Source organism: Saccopteryx bilineata, chromosome 1, assembly GCF_036850765.1.
Source record: "Saccopteryx bilineata isolate mSacBil1 chromosome 1, mSacBil1_pri_phased_curated, whole genome shotgun sequence".
Classification (NCBI taxonomy): domain Eukaryota; kingdom Metazoa; phylum Chordata; class Mammalia; order Chiroptera; family Emballonuridae; genus Saccopteryx; species Saccopteryx bilineata.
Window position 1 is genome coordinate 308,268,397 of NC_089490.1, and position 19,269 is coordinate 308,287,665.

At 37.3% G+C, this 19,269-nt stretch overlaps 1 protein-coding gene across 5 annotated transcripts in view; it reads left to right on the forward strand.

Annotated features, from left to right (window-relative positions):
* Positions 1-19,269, forward strand: part of ARHGEF12 (Rho guanine nucleotide exchange factor 12) — a 164,586-nt gene continuing 145,317 nt past the window's right edge. For 4 of the 5 annotated variants that reach the window (XM_066247014.1, XM_066247027.1, XM_066247017.1 and 1 more), the window contains exon 1: positions 1-970. In XM_066247014.1, coding sequence (XP_066103111.1) covers positions 939-970 — 32 coding nt within the window. In that variant the 5' untranslated portion in view covers positions 1-938. The remainder of the gene's footprint in view (positions 971-19,269) is intronic. The other variant, XM_066247045.1, reaches the window with a different exon arrangement.

A 19,269-nucleotide genomic window follows, 5' to 3' on the forward strand; every position in this document is an offset into this window, starting at 1 on the left:
GAACCCGTGCGCGCGCCGGCGATAGTCGCCAGCCATCCTCCTCCAACCCTGACTGTCGCCGGCAGCCCCCTGCTCCCGCCACGCGAGCTCCTGCGAGGGCATCAGGATCTGGGGGGTCGGACCAGCGAACCAGTTATCGCCGCCGCTGCCGGGCTCCGGGGCCGCCGCTTCCAGGCCGGACCGGACGGGAACCTCCCGCTTCTCGCGGGAATCGCCGCCTACCGGCTTGATTGGGAGGAGCCGCCGCCGCCTCTGCAGACTGCGGAAGAATCCCGGCCCCCGAAGGATGGGCAGCCGTCCGCGGCGCTGAGAGCCAGGTTCCTGTCACTCCTGGTTACGGGACCCCCTACGCCGGAATCCCTGATCGTCCCAGCGCCCGAAGCTTGGTGGGGGTGGCGAGGAAGGTATCAGGGATTTCCTGGCCTGGGGACATGGGGCCGCGCGAGCCTGGCGCGGGACGGCCCGAGACGCGGCGGAGGCTGCGGCCACGAGCGCCTGCCAGCCCCAGATAGAGAGAGCAGGCTACCGACGGGCCGGCTCTGCGGCGGCGGCGGCCACTTGCAGGCAGTCCCTCCTCCTCCCGAGGAGCGGACACCCGGCCCGAGCTGATCCTTCTCTGGCCCCGGACGGATTCCTGAGCCCCTTCCCTGCGGCTCGCCGACTTCCCTCCGTGACGAAATTTTCCCCCTGTGCCTTCTTGAGGACTGACCTCTAGCTCTAGAACTGGCCTTTTGGCAGGCCTTCTCTGTCTGTTTTGGGAGATAACATCCCCCTCCTTGGACACCTTCCAGTCGGACGTTCTAGATGACTGAATGGAGTTTTGAGTTGGACTTTCTTGCTCCTTACGGAGTCGGGCCTAAACCCAAAGCAGTGGGGGTTGGAGGTGTTGCTGTAAAATGCAAGTTGGATAAAAGGAGGACCTCGCGCCAAGGGCCCCAATGAGTGGCACACAGTCTACTATCACTGACAGGTTTGTATGAACCTCCACCTGCGCTTATCCTCCTCGGATTTGGCCCGACCTAGCAGAAGATTGAGTCAGTGATTGCCTTTGACCATTGAAGTTGACAGGCGTAGGAGAAAAAGGGTTTTTTAGGAGCTCTGCAGTTAGTCTAGAGTTGCTGCCAGGTTACTTGGATGATTGAATTTGGTAATGTAGTTTTTTTCTGGAGAGGAACTTCTCTCCAGATTGTCAGAAGGGGTAGGTAAAACCATGATGTGGCTTTCTGTCTGTAGCGTTCATTAGGATTCTGTGCTTGTCTAGGAACCAGGGGAAGTTAATTTTGGGTGAAGGTCAGTGCCCAAAGTTGGCTGGGTTCGGTGCATCATCAGTTTTAATTCTGTCCTGTAGTTCTTTAGACACTCTAGTAAGTTGCTGTTTGTGAACCTCATTTTGAGACTGCTGCATGATGGTTTATGAACTTGATCTCTTTTAAGTATTGCCCTGCGCAGTGTTTATCAAATAACTTTCCAGAATGTTGAAGTTACCAGTAAATCATAGGCTCTTACCGGTGGAAATATCAAGGAGCTTAAAGAAAAAAAAGTGAGGGGAAATCATGGGGCTTGATTTTAATTGTTGCATTTTTAGCATTTTAGCTTCCAGAAACATTTGCATTTAAGGGATACAGACCCCAAGCGAATGATGTAGTACAAGCATGGCAGGTGGATTTATGTTGCCTGGTGGTGTTGGGTAAATTGAGCTAGATCATTTGTGGTTTAAGTAGAGTTCCCTCTTAAATAGTTATTGTTTTGAATATTAGATTAAGCGATAAAAGCATATTCTTTTACTACATTTTATTTCTCAATTTAATTATGGCATTGTATCCTTGTCCCAGTTTTCAGCTTATTTTTTTCAGTCAACCTTCAAGCTATTACATTATTTTTAAAAGGCTCAAATAACTGAATTAGGGGGCCAAAGAAAGTTCTTTGATAAAAAGTGCAACAATAGTGCTCCTGTAGAAAATAGCTGAATTTCCTAATAAGAGTTTCATCTAGTTGTAAGACTCATTTGTTGATTTTAAAAGGGCCAGATTCTATTATCATACCATAACAGCTATTCCAAAAACAGAACTTCCTCTTCCTGTTGATGCTTTCCAGTGTCAAGTGAATGTTTACCTAAAAAGATACCATGAAATACTTAAACTGTATTCAGTTTTTGATTGCATATTTTAAAAAACACGTTTTAGTTTTCAGTGAAATGAAATACTTTTCAACATTTTTGAGAGTACACTTAACATGAGGAGAAACAATGCTTATCTTGATTTCTTCTAGTTATCCTCATTCCTTTTTTTTTCTGGGTGTTTTACTCTTGAGAAATCTCTTTCATGGGTATGTGGGTAATTGTTGTAATTGTTATTCTGGTTTATTCAGTTTCCTTCCACTCTGTTGAATCTGTAGACAAGAAGTCTTATTAGGAATTAATCTGGTGTTGGTAGTTTTCATTTTGATAATAGGGGTGTTGAATTTTGTAGAAACAATTTAGTCATCAACTGATTCCATATGAAAATCATCTACAAGCTCCCCCCACCCCCAAGTATCACCTTTCTTTCTCCTTGCTTCTCAGAGACATTTTTTTACTTTTTTCATTATCTTGGAAATAAAACCTTGAGATTTGTGTCCTTTTCATTTTGTAGATGGGATATAAATATACAATAAGCATGCGGTGAGTGAATGCCTATTCTTTGCCAGGTAATGTGCTAGACCCAAAGTATTAAAAGATAAGGGTTCTAAGTATAAGATGAATCTGCAAATTGGCTTGAGTATTAATATCCTTGAATTGGTTCAAGTGTTGCCTGATTTTATGTATTTTTTAAAAGAAAAAAACCTTTAAAATTTCACTTAATAAGCACTGTTGAGACAGTATGGAATTTACTAATCTTTTTTAAAATAGTTTTAAAAAGGTGGGTTTTTTTATTTATTGATTTTTAAAGGGGTGGAAGAGGGAGACATTGATTTGTTGTTCCAATTATTTATGCATTCATGGGGTGATTCTTGCATTTGCCGACTGAGGCTCTAACCTGCAACCGCGGCCTACCTGGAAGATGCTGTAACCAGCTGAGCTACTCAGCCAGGACCTAAGAGTTTTTTAAATAAGAATTATTCTTATGTGACCATTACTTTTTCTTTAAACATGTTCCATAAATATCAAGCATCCATTTGCTCTTTAGGAGAGAGTAACTGTCGCTGATTTGAACATACATTGGGGTGAAATACTGATATAGTATTATCTCTGTGCCAGATGCCTGAACAAACTTAAAGAATAGTTGGTAGCTTCTGTCAGCCCTGCCAGCCTCATCCTCTTTTCTCATTAACTGCAATGTACTGAATGTATGTATCTTACTGACTCTAGAACTGTTGGCAAATTAATGGTGCTACTGTAGCTTTTTAAAGATCCTTTCAAGTTTGAAGTACTACTGTTAAGTATGTAGAGCCAGCTGTGTGAGTTAGAGTTCTTTCATTGTGCTTCTGACTACATAGTTTGTCCATAGTTGAAGTCAGACTAGCTGGATTTGGGCGTTGTTCTGTTTTGCAGTTTGTGGCAGGGGACACATGGCTGAACAAGATAAGGTTTTATTCTTGTGTTAGGGACGTGCTGGGACAGGGATGGAATTCAGCTCTGTTTAGGCTCTGATTGGTCACTTTGGATACTCAGAACTAATATCCTATTATTATTTTGCAGTTAAATGAACACATTTACTCTCTTTTTCCTCTTCATCTACTCCCCAAACCTCCTACCCCCCTTTTTAAAAGGCATAGTCATCATCAAAACCCAAACTATGTTTTATGGTAGCTGCTGTTTTTCTGTAATATATCTGAACAGCTTAAAAAAATAAATAAGCAGCTTACCTTCTAGTCTCTTGCTTTGTAATTTCTGTGAGACCTGGAGATTCTAGTTTTTAACTATAGGAATAAGCACTTAAAAACTGGTAGATCTGATTGCTGCTTTTCAGTTTGCATTGATTACCACATTCAGTCGTAAAACATATCTCATCCTAGGTGCTTTTCTTCTGTCCCCAAGAATTTAGAGGTCCTATGGCAATTGGATTTTCTTCTGAGAAGTAGAAGAGAATGATCTTTCAGTGGACTTAGTAAATAATTTCAGGCTTGATTACATATAGAACAGTGAATTTTTAGGGACAATACAGGTGGGATTTTGTTGTAAGGATTTGGAAATAAACAGATCTTTATCTTGTCTTGAACTTAAAGATTTTGTTTTGATTTATAGATAAAGGTTTTTTGATATATTGGCATTTTCTTAGCACTGAGTTCAGCTTGTTTAAGTAAACTGTAAAAGTGTATTTGGAAACCTGTGACTTTCTATCTGTATACATAGTAATTAGTATTTTCATTCATAATATATTTTCTGCCAAAATTGCCATAAAATGCTTTTGATTAAAAAACAATACAGTAAACTACTCTAAGTGTGCTCTTTTGAAGGTTTCCCAAGTCATCTGCCAGGTGAACTTATTTGTAATATTTACTTACAAAGTCAGTCATTTGATAAATACAAAATTGAAATTGGAAATTAGGATTCTAGTTATGTTTTCCTTTCTTCTAATAGTTCACTGTAAAACCCTGATTCATACAGGTACATTCACTTGTTCAGTTTTACATGAGAAACATGTACAGTCTAAAGTAAATTTTAAAAAATACAGAGTTCTTGTCTTCCTGACAAATGGCACATTTGTAAGATGTTCATATTTATTTAATAACATGACAAGACAAACTTTATTTGAATCAATACAAATATATGTTAACCTGGCATTACCACTTAATACATCTGTCGTTTCCAGTTGTTACGATGTAGTATATAACATTGAGTTAACATGTAGGAGTTTTTAAAATCTAAGTTTGAATTTTCAGTTTAAAAATTGAAATTTGAGGCAAACATTGATGGAATTTATACGTGGTGGGTTTCACATATTTTTCTGTGGAGCGTTGTGGTTCCAGGAAAGACAGTTGGAAATCTTTGTGTAATCAACTATGCTTGCCTCTTCTAAAAGCCAGCTAGAAATGGATATGAATTGCCTACTAAACTGATACGGGTCACAGAAACAGCAAGATATTTTAATGGTTTTTTTTCCCCCCAGAAGTAATCGGAGAAACTCTTTTAACATCATAGTTGTCTGACAGTTATTAGATATGTTTCTTATCTCTTAGAAATTAACCATACCATATATTCAGAAATAGCGAGTTTAACTTTATTTGGTCTCTTCTGTTAAAACATGGCCTTGATGGTGTTTTAAATTTTCATTTGAAGACATGATCCTTTACCTTTTAATAATTAAGAGTCTTCAAAATAATGTCATCTAAACTAAAGTTATAAAATCACAAAATTATAAATATTTTGTCTCCTTTTGAATAAAAGACCTTCATTCATGTACTGATATCCTTTAATTCTTTAGCATTTGCAATGTTATCGACTAAGCATAGGGCAAATATCCATTTTCAGAGTTTAAGTCAAGATTATAAAACTGGAAAGGTCAGACCCAAAATTTTAACCTAGATATTTTGGTTCTCAAATCCCACACTTTTTTACTTTAAATTATTATTATCTTTCTCTATACATTATTTTTTCTTTCCTACTTTGCTTTAATAACTTTCCAATCTGACCAAGTCTGAGTGGGATTTTGTCTCTTACAGCAGTGGCCCCTAACCTTTTTTGGGCCACAGACCGGCCTTTAGGGTGGGACGGATAAATGTATCACATGACGGAGACAAGCGTCAAGAGTGAGTCTTGGATGTAACAGGGAATCTGGTCATTTTTAAAAAATAAAACATCGTTCAGACTTAAATATAAATAAAACAGAAATAATGTAAGTTATTTATTCTTTCTCTGCGGACCGACATCGGTCCGCGGCCCGGGGGTTGGGGACCACTGTCTTACAGGATGCTTTTTAGTACCTTATGTATTCTAATTGTAAGTATCTGTAGAGTAACTAACTACTCATCACTGTCTCAGGAGACTGAATAGCAGTCTGCTAGATCTTATAATGAAGTTTTAGCTGATCTTTAGCTCAAACTTATCTTTTAAATTATCTTGTTACTTGTATAAATTTGCTTTACCAGGCTGAATAATCTTTTCCCATTTTTTGTTTATATGACTCTAAATCAGGGGTAGTCAACCTTTTTATACCTACCGCCCACTTTTGTATCTTTGTTAGTAGTAATATTTTCTAACCGCCCACTGGTTCCACATTAATGGTGGTGATTTATAAAGTAGGGAAGTAACTTTACTTTATAAAATTTATAAAGCAGAGTTACAGCAAGTTAAAGCATATAATAATAATTACTTACCAAGTACTTTATGTCGGATTTTTGCTAATTTTGGCAGAATAAATCTTTATAAAACAACTTACTATAGTTAAATCTATCTTTTTATTTATACTTTGGTTGCTCCGCTACCGCCCACCATGAAAGCTGGAACGCCCACCAGTGGGCGGTAGGGACCAGGTTGACTACCACTGCTCTAAATGGTTCAGTTATCTACCACCCTTTCCCCACATCCTTATTCTTTGCTTAACCAAATTGCATATATTCTGTTGATTCATTGTCTTAGAATCAACCTGTTCCTCTTAGCTTTTTCCCAGTTGCTTTCCTAATGCAAAATGTGTTTTTCCCTTAGATGGTCTTCTAGTACAAAATGTAATATTCTGTATTTTATCTTTATCTATATTCTAGTGCAGCAAGTTCCAAGTTTAGCTTTATTGTAATTCAGGTGGTCTTCAGTATTCTCCCAAGCATAGCCCAAAATTGGAGGTAAAGAGATTCTCAAGATCATTTTAATTTCCTTTTATTTTAGTTTTTAGAATGGATGCGAGAGATGTCACAATCATAAAACAGTAAACAAATTTATACAAACAGCATAATTACCAAATTGACTAATTAAGCAATTACTCATGTTATAAAGGCTTCTCTACAAAGTGATTCTTCCAAATATGAGTGCCTCTACTGTAGCAAATATTAATTAATCAGCAAAGGGGTAGCAAACAAATAATAAGTGTTGGAAGCCATTCTTTGTTGAAAATCAGTGAGAGGTGAAGATAAAACATCTCTGAACTTAAAAGTAAATGAAGAGATGTGATTGTAACTTTAAAATAAAAATCTTGTGGTGCAATGAGATAATCTGGAAGTTGTAGCCCCTCTCTTTTCTTTTGCAGTGAGTTTTCAATTTTCCCTTAAGTTTTTTCATTTTGCTTTAGTTTCTTCTGTTATTTCCACGTATTAGTCAAAAGAAATAGACTTACAAGGCATAACAGTGCTTTTTTTTTCAGTAAAAATCACTATTGTTAAAAATCAAAATAACATTTTACTTTCTTGCCAATGAATTTACAAGAATTATTACTAATAATAAGAGACAGTAACAGAAGGTGCATATTTAAATTATTATAAAAGATACAGAAATCTTGAATATTAGTAGACCTTTTTCATTGATATTTAGTTTAAAATTAATTAGATGTCTTTGTACTTTTATATTTGTTAGTGAATGTTTCCTCAAAGTTTAAAATTTTGGAAACATGCCAAATTTAGGGCATTTTACTATTTCAACGTAGAATATCTAGAGTACCAATATAGACATATATATATGTAAAAAGTTTGTATTTGTAAGACAGCTTCTGATGTAGCTTCCAAGAAAAGCCCATGAACCTAATAGCTAGAGCAGTTTTTCCTTTTTGCTTCTGCAGAGGTCATACATGATGGTGCGAAAAGGTCAGAGATTTTACCAAAATTGCATAAGCATACATTATTGATTTTTAATAAAGAGATACAGCTAGTGCTCGACTTATGACCACGATTGGTTCTGACAGACCCAAGTTGTAACATGATTTGGTTGTAAGTTGAGTAGGCTATATGTACAGTACTGTGAAATGATGTTATAAAAATCTTTAAGTCATATTTTATTATAATTTTCTTTCATTATTGTTTTATATCATAACTTTCTTTGTTCATTTTATGCCATTTGTATCATCTCTACACCATTTTGTTTCTTATTTTTACATTCGTCAGGTTTAAGTAAAACAATGCATTACCAGTACAACTGGTTTAATATTTGCAAAGATAATTTCCTCTTGGTAGACATCTTGGGAGGGGTTTGATGAAAAATATCCAAGACACAACACAAATTGCTGTACTGAGTCTAGGATAACAGTTGAAATGGTGCACGCGGAGATGGTAGTGGTGCTGGAAGCTGGTCCACACTGTCATACGCTCAGCTAGGCAATGCTTGTGCTGCCAGACTTGGAGCAGTCATGGCTAGCTATTGTGGTCGTAATGTCGAATGGTCGTAACTTGCATAGGTTGTAAGTCAGTCAATATTTGTACATTGTTTACCTTAATTGAATTAACATGCATCAGTGCAACTGACAGTTTAGATTTGTACTGGGTTCATAGTTTTGAGAAACATGCAAATCTAATGGCTAAAAATTAGATTTCCTGTCTTGGGACTATGAGTAACAATTTATGACATTGGAAATATATAAGAAAATCTGGTTTAGTCAATCTTTACAGTTAGTCACTTTTCACACTGTTTTTTCTTTTGATATTAAAAAGTCTATTGTCATTTAAAAATACTGCTTTGAGACTATGGTTTTGGTCAAATACTATATTTAAATGCTGATTTTAGATTCATATCCAAGACATTAGAGAGGATTTTGTAGATCTTCTGTAGATTCAGAAAATGTACATTATTCTATTGTAGAAAAACTGAAGACTTCATTGGCATCTGAAGAAATTCTAGGTGAAATTTATCATGTAATGCAGAAGGTGGTTGTACCTTGTCTGGAAGAGTACAAAGTCCTCAAAATACATGTAAAAACATATGGGAAATCTTGTGAAGGTTCTTAGACATATTCTCCTATAGATTTATCTGTGTTCCAGACTGAAGCTGATATGTTGTGGTTTGCCCTGTACAGTCTTTGTGGTTTATTCGGAGGAAGTGGTTCTTGTGGGTGAAGTTCTGATCTTTTTTAATATTGTTGATGGCACATGCACTGTCAGCTTATTTCCTGTTTTATTGGCTGTTTGGGCACAACCTTCTCAGGGTAAGTACTGCTGAAGGGGTATTTAAATATTTTGTAGTGAAAGGATAGATGATTATAATGTTGTGTAATAAGGATTAATGTTTGTCAAGTGCTTTAAGATGCTAGTCTGAAAAGTGAAGACCTGTTCCTAATCATATTTGCAAGATACTGCTATGTTCAAATATTGTTCAAATTTAAGTAAAAATATGTTTATAAAGTCTTACCCTACAGAATTTGACTTCTGTAACCACTAAGTGGAATTTTTTTTTGTTTTTTTATTTTTTTATTTATTTTTATTCTGAAGTGAGAAGTGGGGAGGCAGAGAGACAGACTCTCGCATGCGCCCAACCGGGATCCACCTGGCAAGCCCATTTGGGGTGATGCTCTGCTCATCTGGGGCATTGCTCCGTTGCAACTGGAGCCATTCTAACACCTGAGGCAGAGGCCATGGAGCCATCCTCAGTGCCTGGGCCAACTTTGCTCCAATGGAGCCTTGGCTGCAGGAGGGGAAGAGAGAGATAGAGAGGAAGGAGAGGGAGGGAGAAGGGTAGAGAAGCAGATGGGCGCTTCTCCTGTGTGCCCTGGCTGAAATCGAACCCAGGACTTCCACATGCTGGGCTAATGCTCTACCATTGAGCCAACCGGCTGGGCCAGGTGTGTTGAATTACTGCAAGAGTCATGGTTAGGATTTTTTCCTCCAACTTTTTTTTATAACTTTAACCTACATGGCCTAACTTCGTAAATACCGTGTTTGTGGTAGTACTGGTTAAGGCTTGTTCACAAAACTTAATGCCTAGAGCAAGATTCTTCATCAGTTTAACTAGCATACTAAAATAATATAATTGAGAGAATTTTTTATGAGATCAAGTAGCTGCACCACCCATATACAAAAACCCTAACTTTGTTGAAACCTATGTTATACCCCCCCCTTTTTTGTTGCATTCAGCCTTTGCCCCTTTAAAAATTTAACAGTGCCCAACTGGGCGGTGACACAGTGGATAGGACGTGGGACTGGGATGCTGAGGAACTAGGTTCAAAACCCCAAGGTCAGTGATTTGAGCGCCAACTTATCTGGTTTGAGCACAGGCTTACCAGCTTGAGTGTGGGGTCATAGACATGACCCCATGGTTGCTGGCGTGAGCCCAAAGGTTGCTGGCTTGAATGCTAAGGTCACTGGCTTGAGTTAAAGGTCACTGGCTTGAGCAAGGGATCACTCACTGTGCGGGAGCCCCTCTGGTTAAGGCACATATGAGAAAGTAACTGATGAAAAACTAAGATGCCACAATGAAGAATTGATGCTTCTCATCTTTCTGCCTTCCAGCCTGTCCTTCCCCGTCTGTCCCTTCTTCCCTCTCTCTTACTCTCTCTCTCACACGAAAAAAAAAGAAAAGAAAATGAAGAAGTGAAATTTTGGGGAGGGGGGGACGAGAGGCTTTGTTTTTGTTTTTAAAGCTAAATTGTCAACCAGTTTTTTGAAAGATGTTATTTATTGATTTTAGAGAGAGAGAGAAGGTGTGTGGGAAGGAGTGAAACCATCAACTTGTAGTAGCTTCTGGTACGTGCCTTGTATGTGCCTTGACCCAGCATGCCCAGAGTTTTGAACTGGTGAACTTAGCCTTCCAGGTCAACACACTATCCAATGTGCTACCACAGGTCAGGCTCAACTAATTTTTAGTTTCTCAAGGGTAGGAGGATAGTTCTTAACCATTTTTAAGTAATTATTATTTTTCTTTTTTAATAGTAAAAATCTTAAGAAAAAAATAACCAAATTATCCAAGTACCTAGATGATGTTTATGTTTAAAAAACATACACAGGCCCTGGCCGGTTGGCTCAGTGGTAGAGCGTCGGCCTGGCGTGTAGAAGTCCCGGGTTCGATTCCCGGCCAGGGCACACAGGAGAAGCACCCCTTTGCTTCTCCACCCCCCCTTCCTCTCTGTCTCTCTCTTCCCCTCCCGCAGCCAAGGCTCCATTGGAGCAAAGATGGCTTGGGCGCTGGGGATGGCTCCTTGGCCTCTGCCCCAGGCGCTAGAGCGGCTCTGGTCGTGGCAGAGCGACGCCCCCTGCTGGGCAGAGCTCGCCCCTGGTGGGCGTGCCGGGTGGATCCCGGTCGGTTGCATGCAGGAGTCTGTCTGACTGTCTCTCCCCGTTTCCAGCTTCAGGAAAAAAACAAAAACAAAAACAAAAAACATACACAAAAAATTCAAATGATATGTGACAATATAAGTAAAGTCTCCCTCTCATTTTACCCTTATTCCTAAACACTCACTGGTTTTTAAACTGTCCACTCAGAGGCAACCATAGTTAAAATTTTGTCTACCTTCCAAAACAGTCTTATAAATGTACTAGCTTTTATTTTAACATTCTTTGTACCTAGCCCATTGTAGGTATATCTGTCAGCTTTTGCTAGGTTATGCTATCATAGCAACACCTTCAAATTTCAGTGGCTTACAACAGTGATTTATTTCTTGCTTACATTTCTTGTCAGCTGTGGATTGTCTGTAGCATTTTTGGAACTCTGGATGAAAGAGCAACCCTTCTCTGGTTTGCCATTATCCTGTTAGAGGCAAACTAATGCAAACATGGGATGGCTCTTAACGTTTCTATTCAGTCATGGTATACATCAATCACATCAGCTTACATGTCATTGACCAAAGTAAGTTGTATGGTCAGGCTCATTGTCAGTGGGCCAGGGGTAGCATTGCAAGTCACACCATAATGGGTAAGTCTATATAATCCTCATGTGGAAAGGAAGAGAAGAATGAATAACTAGGAACAGTAATATAGTTTACCACGTGACATGCTCAATAAATACTTGATAAATGCATTGTTTTAATCTGTGAACATTATTTTAATAGAATATTTCAAACACATACAAAAGTATAGAGAATAGCCCTGGTTGGTTGGCTCAGTAGATAGGTGTGTGGATGTCCTGGGTTTTATCCTTGGTCAGGGCACACATGAAAAATGACCATCTACTTCTCTCCCCCTCCCTCTTCCCCTTCTTTCTTTCTTCCTCTCTCTTAGCGTTAACCCCAGGCCTTTTGATAGTTCAGTTGATTTGAGCATTGGACCCAGACATGGAGGTTGTCAGGTGGATTCCTGTTGGGGCACAAGTGGGAGTCTTGTCTCACTATCTCCCCCCCTCTCACTTAAAAAAATATATAGAGCATAGTATAGTGAACCCCTATGTTCCTATCATTAGCTTTAGTAATTGTCAGTGCATGAACAGTCTTGGTTCATCTGTTTCCTTGCTCTGCTTCTCCACTGGAATATTTTGAAGCTCTTGATATCATTTTATCCATAAATATTCCACTATCTGAAAGATAATGTCTGAAAGTATGACTTCTTTTAGTGAATTTCTTACTGTCCAATAGGTTAAGGAACTAGCACTGTAGACTAATAGGTGTCAAGTAAGAGAGGATGTTCATGGAGTATATGTAGAATTTGACAGCCAAAAACTTGTTTTGTTTCATTTTGAGTATTTCAGGAGGAGGCTTACAGAAAAATGTCACCTATTTTTCCAGCATCATCTTTTCTCTCGGCAGAGGGATCGGGAGAGAGGGTGTGTAGAGAAGCAGGTAATAAGCCTCTGGAAAAAAATAACACTCCAGCAGATTTGATTTGCAGGCAGTTTCATTTCTCACTGAGCCTCTGTTGAAATGATGCCATTTGAAAGGAATCCCAGCCCTTAATGACTCTATAAGTCTTCTGGGAGTTCCCAGTCAGTGATGTTATTTACTCTAGAGAAAAACATTGGAGTCATTTATAAAAATCCTTTATTCACCTATGCTATTTGCTGTGCAAAGAAAGGCTTTATCAAATCTTTAAGGAGATCTCTAGAATGATATAAAAGTAAGGAAATGAATATCTAATTTTAGATTAGGAATAATTAAAGCTACTTTTAGCTGCTCATGTTAGTTTATTAAGCCTCTATTTTGACTCCATTTGACAGATTTTATTAGCATGCAATGTAATACAATAAGTTTACCTGTCATTTCTATGCTTATAAAGAGTAATAGGCATTACATTATGGATCTAGGTTTATCTGTTTCACAGGACATTCTTTGGGGAGGGATTGTTATATAATCAACAGGGGGAAGCAAATAAAACAGACTAATCCTGTGTTTAAAGCAGACTAATCCCTTCTTTAGTTTGTAGATTGATTGGAGGTGACAATGAGATGATCAGAGTGGATTTATACAAGCTAGTGAATTGTATATAACATGAAAATAGTTTATTAGTATAATACAACTATCTAATTTTGTTTTTTTAACTGGCTTCTTTCACTGTTTATAGAGACACTTAAAGTAGTCTTTGTAGATATCTAGATAGTTTTAGTTTTAAGTTGCGTTATTTAACCTTATTTCAGAATCCATGTAACTGCAGTTGAAAAATGGCTATCTTTGACTTATAAATAAAATTTGTATTTAATTTGAGTTTTTCTTGGCATTGAATTGATTTTGGCTTCCGTTGCTTGGAACAGTAGTCTGTTTAAAATGTAAATAATTTTTTTCCCATGGAGCATAACTCTTTGACTTGCCATTGTTTATGTTATTTTTCTATTGTATTATGATTGAAACACACTTATTTTTAAAGATAGTTTGTCGTAACTGGAATAATATACTTGTATTTTGGTTGCATTCTAGTTGCACAATTTGGGGAAAGGTTTATGGTTTCAGTTAGTGTATTTACCTAAAGCCCTTATGTGATCAGAATTCTCTAGACCAGGGGTCCCCAAACTTTTTTCACAGGGGGCCAGTTCACTGTCCCTCAGACCGTTGGAGGGCCAGACTATAAAAAAAACTATGAATAAATCCCTATGCACACTGCATATATCTTATTTTAAAGTAAAAAAAAAAAAAAACGGGAACAAATACAATATTTAAAATAAAGAACAAGTAAATTTAAATCAACAAACTGACCAGTATTTCAGTGGGAACTATGCTCCTCTAGCTGACCACCAATGAAAGAGGTGCCCCTTCCCGAAGTGGAAGTGCGGTGGGGGCGGATAAATGACCTCAGGGGGCCGCATGCGGCCGCAGGCCGTAGTTTGGGGACCCTTGCTCTTGACAGTGTTTAAAGGTAAATTTAAATTGGATATGTTGCCTGGATGTGAATAGTAAAAAAAAAAAAAGCATGTCACTATGCAATTATTGCTCAATTGGATACAAGCTAATAATTTTGTTTCCAAAAATGGTAATTATGCAAAATATTACATGGGTAAATATTAGTAATTAGCTTTTACTCTCGTGGCAAAATGGTTTTTGAGACTGTCCTGTTTGTCAGAAATGAAGAGTAGTTTTTAAAGGAAAAGTCATTTCCGCTCTTAATTTTCTATATATTTTTTTTTTGTAGTTTTTGTGAGAGAGGAGCAGTAGAAGGGAAATGAATGAGGATGATGTAGAAAAAACAGCTTGGGTTTTGTGTGTCAGACTTGATCTGCTCCTTACTAGCTGAGAGTCCTTAGGCAAATTTACCTCTCTGAACAAGCAGCTTAGTTTTCTCATCTGTTAAAATGGGAATAATAATACCTAATCTGCAGAGTTGTCAGGAAGGTTAAATGAGGATGTACTTAATAGCTAGCACATTAAAAGTCAGTAAACTGTAGCTGTTATTGTTTAAACCTCAGAAATTAGTTATGTTTTTCTAAAACTTTGATCTGTGCATATAAAATGATTTTAAATTCATATGTACTTGCTGTTATTGTGACTTGTTTCCTTGTAATAAAATTCCTTATTCTTTATATTTTTAATTGTAGGCTGTCTTTTAAATTAAGATGTGTTTGGAGGTGAAGAACAGACTTAAGAGATACAGTTATTTCAATTCAGACTGTGAAACAATAACATGTCTAGTTGCAGAATTGGTAAGATTTTTAGGCAGTCAGCTTTTTTTTTTTTTTTTTTAATAAATAAATTTTTATTTTAATGGGGTGACATCAATAAATCCGGTACATACATTCAAAGAAAACATTTCCAGGTTATCTTGTCATTTAGTTCTGTTGCATACCCATCACCCGAAGAGAGATTGTCCTCCGCCACCCTCCATCCAGTTCTCTCTGTAACCCTCCCCCTCCCCCTCTCCCTCCTTCCCTCCCCCCACCCCCCATAGCCACCACACTCCTGTTCATGCCTCTTAGCCTCGCTTTTATGTCCCACCAATGTATGGAATCCTGCAGTTCCTGTTTTTTTCTGATTCACTTATTTCACCCCGCACAATGCTACCAAGACTCCACCATTCCGCTATAAGTGATCCGATGTCACCCTTTCTCCTAGCTGAATAATATACCATGGTGTATATGTGCCCCATCTTCTTCATCCAGTCCTCTATTTTTTTTTACAGTGATTAACAGCCTTTAAGCAAACTCTTGGCCAATACAGCAAGAATCCATGAATGAGTAGTGTCCTTAACATGTTCCCCAAGTCCAAGTTGGCCCCATCACCATGCCAAATCCCTGAAAAATGCAACCCAACCACAGTTCAGTCTGTTAGGAGCTGTCACAGGGAGCAGGAGTCCAGGAAAGTTCCCCACAGGAAAAGTCCGCATGGCACTGGAATTGTTGTCACCATTCTATACTTTGCAGCTCATGTCCAAGTCCCAATGACCGCTGCTTCTAGCTGGTAATGATTCAGGCAGACTGGAAAAAGCCATTTGCAGCATGCGTGGATATGGAGCTTCTGTTCTCCTCTGCCTGGAGAGTTGAGACCAGGTTGCTTTTCCCTGGAGCTCTGTGACTGTGGCCTGGTAAAGAGAACCTTGGGATACACTAAGCTGGGTGGCAAAGGTAAATTCATAATACAAGTTGGCAAAAGGAGGAAAGAGATAGGCAGTCAGCTTTTAACCTGCCTTCAATCACTCAGAATTTGTCCAGTTTTATCTTTACAACATAAGTTTGTTTCTTTACTCAGTGTTTAATGGCTGTCCTGTGTAGGTCATTGTTTTGGCAAAGTTATTTTAAGCTCCCGTTACCTGCTGATTTATATTTAAGGATTAAGAAATTTATCTGTAAGAGTGATGATATTTATTGATTAGTGCTGAAGATTAAGATGAGAAGACATGTATTTTGGGAAAGTAGTGGTATGAGATTCTAATTAATGATTGAATATATCTTTTCCAAGTTAAAAAGTTAATGTTACTTCCTATCATGTACTATTTTTTTTCTTTTAATTATATTTTGGTTAGTTACCTAAACCGAAAAGAGAAGAATGTGGTGTAAGTTGAAATTTAATAAATTTTAAGTGTTCTTTGCTTTTGAATAGAAGAAATCACATTTTGTTGAATACGCATTGCTTTTAATTGAAAGAGAACGTGTCTACTCTTTAGCTACCTCTTTGGAGGTAGGAACCCATTAAGCCAATTTGTGCATCTAGTGATACAGTGATGATTTGATCAGAGAAGGATTCTGAAAATTACAGTAGAACAACCGTTAAATAAAGATAATTTGTTTCTCTAGTATTCTATACTTCAGGAAGGTGGCAAGATGAATGTAGGTGAAAAGGAGCATTTTAAAATAAGTGAAATGTAATGTTATAAAGAAATTTGGGATGTGGTAAAGGATGTTATATTTATTGAATACATACTAACTTCTGGGCACTGTCCTAGGAATTTTCTGTGCTTTGTCTTTTTAAATCTCAGCTGTGTAAGTTAAATACTGTCCTCATTTTAAAACAGAAAAATGAGACTTTAAGAGATGACCTAACTTGCTTAAGGTCACATACAACTGCTCACAAAAATTAGGGGATATTTCAAAATAAATATAATGCTATAAAATATCCCCTAATTTTTGTGAGCAGTATAGTTTCTAAAGAGAAGAGTTGGGATTATGACTCCACTGTCTGTGTTCTTTAGGGTCTGCTTATACTCTAAGATTGGTTCAGTTGATCTTTTCAATCAATTAGATGAAACTTAGAAAGTAAATTTTGTCTTCAGCAATGCCATTTAAATGTTACCTTCATAAAATAATATTATAACTATGTTCTATTCTATTCTTCATCATTTATTTACCTATTCCCTTTTCAAGATTTCTGACATAAGGGATTTTGCCTCACTTCCTCTAAAGAATAGCTACATTGTGATTTGGATTCTTACTCATTGTTTTAGATATACACCTGTAAACATCGGACCTTTTTTGAAGTCTAATGTATGTTTATAAATCATTTTCTATTACAGTATAACTATTCTATTATAACTAGTAAGTTCTCTTAAGTTGAAAGCACATCTAATGTAAGTTTTGTGGAGTTTTTGGGTTTTTTGTTTGTAGTATAGGCAGATAAAGTACAGTAAGAAATGACTCAAAAATTGTTATATTGAGTATGTAAGAGGAAGAAAAGGTAGCAAACGAATGATTTTAATAATAAGTGATCAGGCCTTTGTGAAACATAAATGATTTAAACAAATGGGGTTTAACTTTTTTCTTAGCAAGAGTCTGCTTAATTGGCAATGAAGATGTTTTCTCTTTAAAGATTTCTTGGTATAATAGTGATCTTTCTTTTATCATTTAGTTTATATTTTCTACCATTTAAATAATAGTTTATTCTAACTCTAGCTAGAGTCATCTTCTGAATCATAAAACATTGTTACTTTTAATCTTCATTTCTTTGTAAATTATTTTTCTGTTCCTAAAATTCTGTAGTATGAATTTTAGTCTAGCCACTTTTTACACTGTAATATTGGAAAGAAAATTTGTTTAAGAGATATTTAACTGTGTAATTTTTTAACTTAACCCTTTAACTATGAATTCTTTTCTTGCATTTTCTAAACAACCCCAGAGTATCTACAACAGATATAGTTGTAGATATTGTAGATTTGGCAAAGTTATTTTAAGCTCCCGTTACCTGCTGATTTATATTTAAGGATTAAGAAATTTATCTGTAAGAGTGATATAGTCAGATCGTTGGTTTCAAGAAACTCACATTAAAGCTTTTATTGAATAATTACTGTTTCTTGGTAGAGAAAGACTAGAGAATTATAATTTGAAACTTTTACTAGGTTTTAGAATTAGAAAGAGGCTATATGCAAAAAGGCAGTGCCCTGTGAAGCATTCTTATGGGTGCAGAGACTTTATATTGCCCCTGGGAGTTCTACAGACATCCGCTATTCTGAGTTCTGGGAAGCTGTGTTTTCCCATACTTGCTCCTCCCTGTGGGGTAAAGGTCTGTTAATTTTGCATAAATATTTACCGCATCTCATTTTAGCTAGTGTTTCTTCCTCACACTGTAAGCAATAAGGCAATCTTTGCTTATCCAATTCTAAAAGTTTACTATTATTGATGTGAGTAGTCTGAAGAATGTTCTGTTGTTTTTGAGGGTTGATGAAGTTAAACTACCAGATTAGAAAAAATAATGAGGAGGTAAACAATCAATTCACAGTTCATAAATAATTTGATAATTATAGAAATAGTTGCCCATGGAACTATTTACAAATAAGATTGTTACCACACAAACAGTGTAATTCACTTCAGTCATGTCACATCTAATAAGCCAAATTATTGGCACTTTAATGTATTTATTTGTATAATACTACTAGTAATTTACATTCGCATTTACTATACTTTTATAACTGTGCTTTCATTTAGTAAGAATAAACAGCTTCTATTTATTAAGCATTATTCTAGGGGCTTTACAGGCACTCTATTTAATACTTAAAACAACACTACAAGACAGATACTATTTCCATTTTACAAATGAAGAAAAACTTAGATTCAAAGACATTCATTGACTAGTCTAGTATTTCCCAGCTAGTAAGCACATTTTTGGAACTAGGTTTAAATTCTAGGTCTTTAGCTCTCCTCAGTTCATTGCATTTGCTACTGTACCTGATTATGGGTAGCTATCATTTCTTTGAAGTTAGAATCCAAATATAAGTAGAAAGTATAAAATTCAAATGAGAGAGTTTCAGCTAAAGAAAGTTATTTAGTTAGTCTCTTGTCTTTTTTTTTTTAAGTGAGAGAGAGACAGAGACAGACAGGAAGGGAGAGAGATGAGAAGCCTTGATCGTAGTTGTGTTACTTTAGTTCATTGATTGCTTTCTCATATGTGCCTTGACCATGGGGGCTACAGCAGACCAAGTGACCCCTTGCTCGAGCCAGTGACCATGGGTGAGCCTTGCTCAAACCGCATGAGCCCACACTCAAGCTGGTGACCTCGGGGTCCCGAACCTGGATCCTCTGTGTCCCAGTCCGACACTCTATCCACTGCGCCACCACCTGGTCAGGCTCTATCATACTGTTTTTATGTTTCATGTTTCAGTTTTCAC